The following is a 7016-nucleotide window of genomic DNA, read 5'->3' on the forward strand; positions in this document are numbered from 1 at the left end:
GGCACGGCCTGCTCCTTGCCTTGGAAGGCCCTTCAGAGTGCTGCCATCCTTCTGCGCGGTGATCAGTCTCTCCGCAAGAAGAATATGTGATAGTAAAGTGCTGAGCTCGACACAGCTGCAAGTATCACCATAGTGGTGTAGAACCGCGTGGTTCTTGAGTATTCAACGTAATCCGTGCTGCCGCAACGGCAGACAGGCTGGCGGTACTGCAGCAGCTAGAAAGCGGTCGGACGGCCTTCGTGATGATATATCCTTGAGAAGTCGGACGATGTATGCGACGTAGCGTGAGGTACCGGTGTGACACATACACGATCGCAGTCCTAAAAGCGCCTGCTTCAGCCGCATTATAACCTCATCTGACCCTCCCTACGCCCATTATCTTATCTTCAACCATCTTCATCAAGACATCTTTATCCTTGACCGCCTTTACCGTCTCTCCTTCCAGATCCTCCAACTGCCTCTCCAACTCCTTCATCCTATCCACTTGCTCCCTCTCGCTCCAATTCAAGCCCGGTAGATGCGCAATCAACCTCTCAATCTGCTGCTCCTTCAACGTAATGTCCTGTGCCATTTCTTTCAGATCTGCTTGAAACTGCTCTGGGGAGGGTTTGGGCGGGACCGCGATTGGTTGTTGTGAGGGATCTTGGGCAATGCCTTGTTGTGTGTTCTCAGCGGCGTTTCGTGCTTCTAGTTGGGCAAAGGTTTCGAGGGGTTGTTGGCCTTCGGGGACGCTTGGTGGCGCGTTTTCGCGGATTTGACGGAGGGCGGCGGACATTTGGTTCAGGAGCTGGGTTTGTTAGGAGGGGGGGTCGTGTGTTGGTTGGAGGGTGGTACCATGTCCAGTTCATCTTGGATTTGGGTGAGGATGTCGCCCATGGTGGCAGGTGGATGTGTTGAAGGCGTAAAGGCTTCTAGCTGCCAAGAAGTATATATGAAGCTGGGTATCAAAGCTGCGAGTTTGGCGTGCTTGATCTGAGTGTGTATGCTAGAGGCAAGTATCGCGTCCGAGTTGTAGAATGCGCCGGCTGGGCTAGCCTAGCGCGTCACCGCCATGTTCAGGGCCCAAATTATACGCGAATGCTCTTTCCTCCAATTCACCCCACTCGACGCCCGGCACCCACTTCCATTCTCCGTCGCGTCAATTCTCGTGTAAATATGTCACATTCCAAGCGCTATCTCAGGATACCGTGATGCGACCTTCCCTCCGCCCACTATGGCTCCCACAAACCTCATTTCTCGCACGGCTCCCCCGAACTACTCCGCACCGCGTCCCACGCCGAATCGCGACCACTTCAGCGCGCAATGCTGCGCCAATTGATCTACCCAAACTCAGACTTTCGCCCGGCTCTCTGTATCACGATTCGCTTACGACGTTCCTCGAATATGCGAAGGAAACCAATCTGAATTTGACCTCAACTCTCGCTATTGGTACTATCTATGAGTACATGTCGGCGCAGGCGCTCATGCGCCTAGGCTTCTCTCTCTTACGTATAGGCCGTATGGGGGATGCAGGCATAGACTTGATTGGACACTGGGTGCTGGGACCTCTCAGAGAACCCATGCCCGTCATCGTACAATGCAAGGCAAGGAGTAATAGTGTCAACCCGAAACATATCCGCGAACTCGAAGGATCCTTTCAGGGTGTACCACCACATTGGCGCAACAAGGATGTCTTGGGGCTATTGGTAACAACAAAAAAAGCCACGACGGGGGTGATGAAAGCTATAGCGAACAGTTCGTGCCCGATGGGCTTCATACTCATATCACGGGAGGGGTTAGTGGAGCAATTTGTTTGGAACCGGGCGGCAACTGAGAGAGGGCTGCAAGGAGTAAGTGTCACGGTGAGGCATACCCCGCGGGCTTTACTGGAAGATCCTGAGGAGGGATTAGAAGAGGACGCGAGGGTATCAAAGAAGAGTCAGGACAAGTTCAAAACTTCGGGAACGATGAAAGACATACAATTGACCTGGATGGGATCGCCCATCTTTCCAGACAGGGACAACCTCGACCAGGAAACACTCAAGCTCATGCGCCAGATCCCAGCCAACATTGTGCATGTACCCGCCCCTGTCATTGAAGTGGAAGAGCCACCCCAAGGGCGTTCCAAGGATTCTGCAAAGGACAAGAAGAAGGCCACTTCAGCCGTTGCGCCCAAAATCGGTCGGCCCATAAAAATGTGGTCCGAAAAAGCGCCTCGTCCACGCGGAGGCCAAATCTCAGGCACCATAAAGAAGTCTACCGAAGGTCATACCATGGGAAGGCCCCCAGGATCGAAGACTAAGCGTAGAGCGGGCGATGAGCCTGTGGTGATAGAGAAGCCACCGAAGCCACCGAAGGACCCTCACCGTCATAAAAAGCTCAGGCAGCAGATACCTACCTGCCGTCCACGACTGGGAAGACCCCCTGGATCGAAGAACAAACCCAAGGTACCTGTTGATACTGGCTGAGGTGGGAAGACTCGCATTCTTTTTGGAGAATGTGGTCTATCGAATTCTCATTTGTCCTACCAGGGACTCCCACACAAGCGCCGACTATGAGCGTCTTTTACAGTGCATATACGATTTCAGTCACAGCTACGGGCTATGCATGCAGCCACGCGGAGCTGAGCGGGACAATCGACAATAGCGCATGAACAAGGCGGGCGCGTCAGAACACACAGTCCGGCCAAATATGAGCATGATATGCCGAACATGGGAATTGCTCACACCTGCACTTTGTAGAAGATCAATGAGGGAAGATGCCCACACCCCAATCATGTGGACAATGGGGAGACATGGATTGGCGGCTACGCTCCCAAGATTCCCAGACATCACCACATGGCCATTTGAGGAGGATAACATGGATCGAGGAAACAAACAAAATACTTCATTAAGGTCAAAACGTGGGATGCTGTTCGTACTAAACTCGCGACACGTGGGCGGACGCGAAACCATACATAGTACTAGATGATAATACAATCCTAACACATGTTGTGCAAAGACAAACTAAAGTATGCCGTGATCTAATTGTCTACTGTGCTATCAGTAGTCAAATCGATCTGGCAGCACGAGAGGAGCAACCAATGTCCATGTGTAAATGCCGTAGCACACCCATGCGCTGATAATCTTTGCCCAACTGGCCCAGTACGTCCGGCCGACAGGAACGAAGCTACCGGATACATCCTTCTCGTCAAAGTTTGTAGTGAGGAGAGTGGCAACCCATGTTGTGCTGAGGAAGAAGATGATGTGGAAGAGGGTGTAGTTGTACTGTGTTGCGTTGCGCTCGTCATCGCGCGGGTTCTTCTTGCTGGAGGGCTCGTCGTCCTCGTCCTCGCTGTCGGAGTCGTCGAGGGCAGAAGCGGGGAGGGATCCAGACTCTACAGCGGCGCGCAGGGCAGCCTGGCGCATGTCGCGACGGGACTCGGGCTGTTGTGTGACGAGACCATGTTCGTAGTCTTCGGTGCCAACCTGGGCGTAGCCGTTTCCGTGAGGGTTGCCTTGGGCGCCCAGAGCGAGGCCGTATGTTGCTGCGCGGGTGGTGGTGTAGGCAACTGTGACGAATGTAACAATCGCGCCGATGATGATGGTCGCCTTACGAGTTCCACGGGCGCGAATGAGGGGGTTGCATTGATGGTCGTCGGGCTCCATGCCTACGGCAGACAAGGTGAGGTAGGTGCAGTAGACGGCTACGATGGCGGATTGGGCGAGACCAGCTCGGGGGTTTACGTCCTGTACTGCGGGGTGGATCGAGGCGACGGATGAAATGAGGAGCAGAATCAAGTTGATCTGTCTAAGTTAGCTAGTTTCGGCATACGCCCAGAAGTCAACTTACGGTAATGGCTGCCTGGTTCATGCCGCATCCACTCTTTGCAAAGAAGATATACATGACAATGGTCATGGCGATTGACGCTAGGTACATGGACATGGCACTACCCACGAGCATGCCTGTCCAGACGCGCGACTCGGTGGTTTCGATCTTCTCCTGGCAGTACTCGGCCCAGTTGTGCGCCAGATCCACGAGCAGAATGAGTCCGATGAGAAGGAACAGACACGCGCCAACCATGGCGAAGTAGTTACCCCAGACGATGAAGAACGAGTTCGGGATGAAGAAAGTCAGAACAATCATGCCGATCCAGCCCATGATCTTGGGAGCCCAGAAGCCGTTCTGTATGGTCGCGCGGCCGTCCTTGGAAGACCGTACTCCGATGAGCATAAGCGCCATGAGGACGTGGAAGAAACCGAGCGCGAAGTTGATGCGCTGCACTGCAACATATCCGTAGCATTGTTCGCCGTGGCACTTGATGTCGACGTAATCCAGAGTGAGGTGGGCAAGCTTCTTCATGGCCCAGTCGGTGAGCATGATCCATGAGACAATCGAGTTGATGAGCAGGATGAGCGCGTATGCGATACGAGTGGCGATGCTGCGCGCAGTCAGTACCTCTGAACATATCTCCCAGAACTTGTGATCCTACCTGTTACCGCATTTCCCTCCGCAAGAGCCCATGACGGCGCTGCATGTCGCGGCGCCACAGCAGGAGGCGGCAACGCTCCAAACCTGGCCATGTTAGCAGCGCGCGGTCGCGACGGAGCGTGTCAACGTACGGTGCCCATGGCGGGCATAGCCAGGAAGGGGACGGATAGTAATGCACCCATGGTTGAGATGCCGTGAGTCGCCGGGGTTGTGTTGTGGAGAAGCTGGAGGCACGAGGATGAGGCCGGTGACGTTCCTGCGCATGCGCTTGTGTCGCGGCTCCTGCCGCCAAGTCACGCCTTGGCCATCTTATCTCCGATCAGCTGCAACGGCCATGCTTCACTTCGACTCTCCATTCACTCGACAAACATCGGTGTGGTGTCTTGGGGTTCGCCTGACTTCTTGTTTGCTTCGCACTATAGACTCCTTTCGCGTCCTTCATTCTTTGCTTGCTTCTTTTGCATATCTTTACCTGCGCTATTAGTTCCTCGGCTTAGCAAGTGCCGATATCAGTTCCAGTCCGCGATTGCGCAACTCGATATCTCCCGCACTCGATGATCAGCGCACTGCAATAGCACCTCATTCACACTGACCAACATGGTCGCCGAAGAGCAGCCTCCCACCCACAAGAAGACGCGCATTATATCCGTCGTTGCTGCCACCGCAATCGCGCTTGCTTGTGGTACAAATGTACGTCTCCGTCATACATCTGGAGTGGGATGCTAACAGACCCCAGTATGCCTACTCAGCATGGGCACCGCAGTTCGCCGATAAGCTCCAACTCTCTGCGACCCAGAGTAATGTCGTCGTATGCCATCCTACGTACCTCCTGAACACGAATGTCGTCTTACAATGATAGGGAACGGCCGCCAACCTGGGCATGTATGCTTCTGGCATACCCATGGGCATCATAACGGATAGAAAGAGCCCGCGACTTGCTGCGATTATCGGCATGTTCGCGCTCTTTGTTGGCTACTATCCGATCAAGCTCGGTAGAATACCTAGTACCTGCTCGCCAGATTGTTGTCTAACTGTCGCCAGCATATGATGGAGGTCCAGGCTACATGAGCGTTGGCCTGATATCCTTGTGTTCCTTTTTCAGCGGTGTGGGCAGCTGTGCTGCCTTCCAGGCTGCCTTGAAGACGGGTAATACCCTCATCACCTCATGTTGGGTCTATGCTAACAATCACAGCGACACTCAACTGGCCTACTCATCGCGGATCGGCTACTGCTTGCCCATTGGCTGCTTTCGGGTTGAGCGCCTTCTTCTACACTCTCATCGCCGGCATAGCATTCCCAGGTAATACCTCTGGGTTGCTTATGATGCTTTCTCTCGCCACCTCCCTACTCGTTCTGGTATCGATACCCTTCCTCATTGTCGTCGACCACAAAGCTGGCACCGGCTATGCTGTGCTACCCACCAGCGAACGTACGCGACGCAACTCCAATGTCCTCCACAAGACGAGATCCAACGGCTCCAAGTACAAATCATCTGCTCTTCCACAGCAAGAAATTAGTAAGCGCTGCTTTCTTTCCACCCCTGTCTTCCCCTTGTCACCTGCCAACCACTTCTAGCAGCCGAAGAAGAACAGGACCGTCCCTCAACCGAGACCTCGTCACTTCTCTCGTCTGGCCCTGGCGACATCATTGACAATGACGACGATGCAGCAAGCAAAAAGTCGGCTCACTCATGTGTAGATATCACTGGTTTGGCACTTCTGAACAAACCGGAATTCTGGCAACTATGGGTACTCATGGGTCTCCTATCTGGAGTTGGTTTGATGACAATCAAGTATGTATACTCCAGATTTCCATCGTGGTCATCACTGACTGGTGCAGCAATATTGGTCACGACGTTCAGGCCCTTTGGAAACACTGGGACGACTCCGTCAAGAACGCCTTTGTCGCTGACCGTCAGCTATGGCATGTGTCCATAATCTCGCTCTGTTCCTTCTTAGGACGTCTATCTTCGGGCATTGGTTCCGATTTTATTGTGAAGCGACTACATCACTCACGCTTTTGGTGTGCTGCCATCTCTGCCACCATCTTTGCTTTGGCTCAAGTCGCCGCCATTCGTGTTGAGGATCCCCACTTCCTGTGGGCTGTGTCCGGACTCTCCGGACTCGCGTATGGCGTTCTGTTTGGTGTCTTCCCAGCGCTCGTGGTTGATGCGTTTGGTCCAGATGGCTTCGCCGTCAACTGGGGCTTCATGACTCTGGCACCTGTCGTCAGCGGAAACGTCTTCAATCTCTTTTACGGTGCGGTCTATGACTCCAACTCGGTAGTTGAGCCAGATGGTCAACGTGGATGTGAGCTGGGTCTCTCGTGTTACCGCACCGCGTACTATGTCACTCTCACATCGAGCATATTGGGCATCTTCGCTTGTTTCTGGGGTATCTACGGCGAGCATATACGCAAGAGGCGAGAGTTGGAGGAACACGATGGTCATAGAGATGCTTGATTGTATTTCGCGGTGTCGGCACAGATAGTATGGAGGCGAAGCTGCATAGTTCCTCGTGCCCCTCCGTCTGTTAGTAAACCATGGCATCTAAGACTATCTACGTCCC

General features: G+C 53.6%; 5 protein-coding genes across 5 annotated transcripts; 3 read left to right on the forward strand and 2 right to left on the reverse strand.

Annotated features, from left to right (window-relative positions):
* Positions 1 to 352: 352 nt before the first annotated feature.
* J4E85_008312 (uncharacterized protein) lies at positions 353 to 876 on the reverse strand (the record flags this gene model as incomplete). Its single annotated transcript, XM_051472538.1, has 2 exons — positions 353 to 787; positions 835 to 876. The coding sequence occupies 2 exons, from the start codon at positions 874 to 876 to the stop codon at positions 353 to 355; spliced, it is 477 nt and encodes a 158-aa protein (XP_051324003.1).
* A 683-nt stretch (positions 877 to 1559) lies between these two features.
* Positions 1560 to 2447, forward strand: J4E85_008313 (uncharacterized protein; the record flags this gene model as incomplete). The annotated part of the gene is made up of 2 exons (XM_051472539.1): positions 1560 to 1734; positions 1873 to 2447. The coding sequence occupies 2 exons, from the start codon at positions 1560 to 1562 to the stop codon at positions 2445 to 2447; spliced, it is 750 nt and encodes a 249-aa protein (XP_051324004.1).
* Positions 2448 to 3020: 573 nt separating this feature from the next.
* On the reverse strand, positions 3021 to 4482 carry J4E85_008314 (uncharacterized protein; the record flags this gene model as incomplete). The annotated part of the gene is made up of 3 exons (XM_051472540.1): positions 3021 to 3764; positions 3811 to 4399; positions 4451 to 4482. 3 exons carry the CDS (start codon positions 4480 to 4482, stop codon positions 3021 to 3023), a joined length of 1365 nt encoding a protein of 454 aa, XP_051324005.1.
* A 564-nt stretch (positions 4483 to 5046) lies between these two features.
* On the forward strand, positions 5047 to 5305 carry J4E85_008315 (uncharacterized protein; the record flags this gene model as incomplete). The annotated part of the gene is made up of 2 exons (XM_051472541.1): positions 5047 to 5139; positions 5186 to 5305. 2 exons carry the CDS (start codon positions 5047 to 5049, stop codon positions 5303 to 5305), a joined length of 213 nt encoding a protein of 70 aa, XP_051324006.1.
* Positions 5306 to 5772: 467 nt separating this feature from the next.
* Positions 5773 to 6910, forward strand: J4E85_008316 (uncharacterized protein; the record flags this gene model as incomplete). The annotated part of the gene is made up of 3 exons (XM_051472542.1): positions 5773 to 5965; positions 6025 to 6241; positions 6289 to 6910. The coding sequence occupies 3 exons, from the start codon at positions 5773 to 5775 to the stop codon at positions 6908 to 6910; spliced, it is 1032 nt and encodes a 343-aa protein (XP_051324007.1).
* Between the last annotated feature and the right edge of the window lie 106 nt (positions 6911 to 7016).

This window comes from Alternaria conjuncta (genome assembly GCF_024043145.1).
Source record: "Alternaria conjuncta strain BMP 0040 chromosome Unknown scaffold_12, whole genome shotgun sequence".
NCBI lineage: Eukaryota > Fungi > Ascomycota > Dothideomycetes > Pleosporales > Pleosporaceae > Alternaria > Alternaria conjuncta.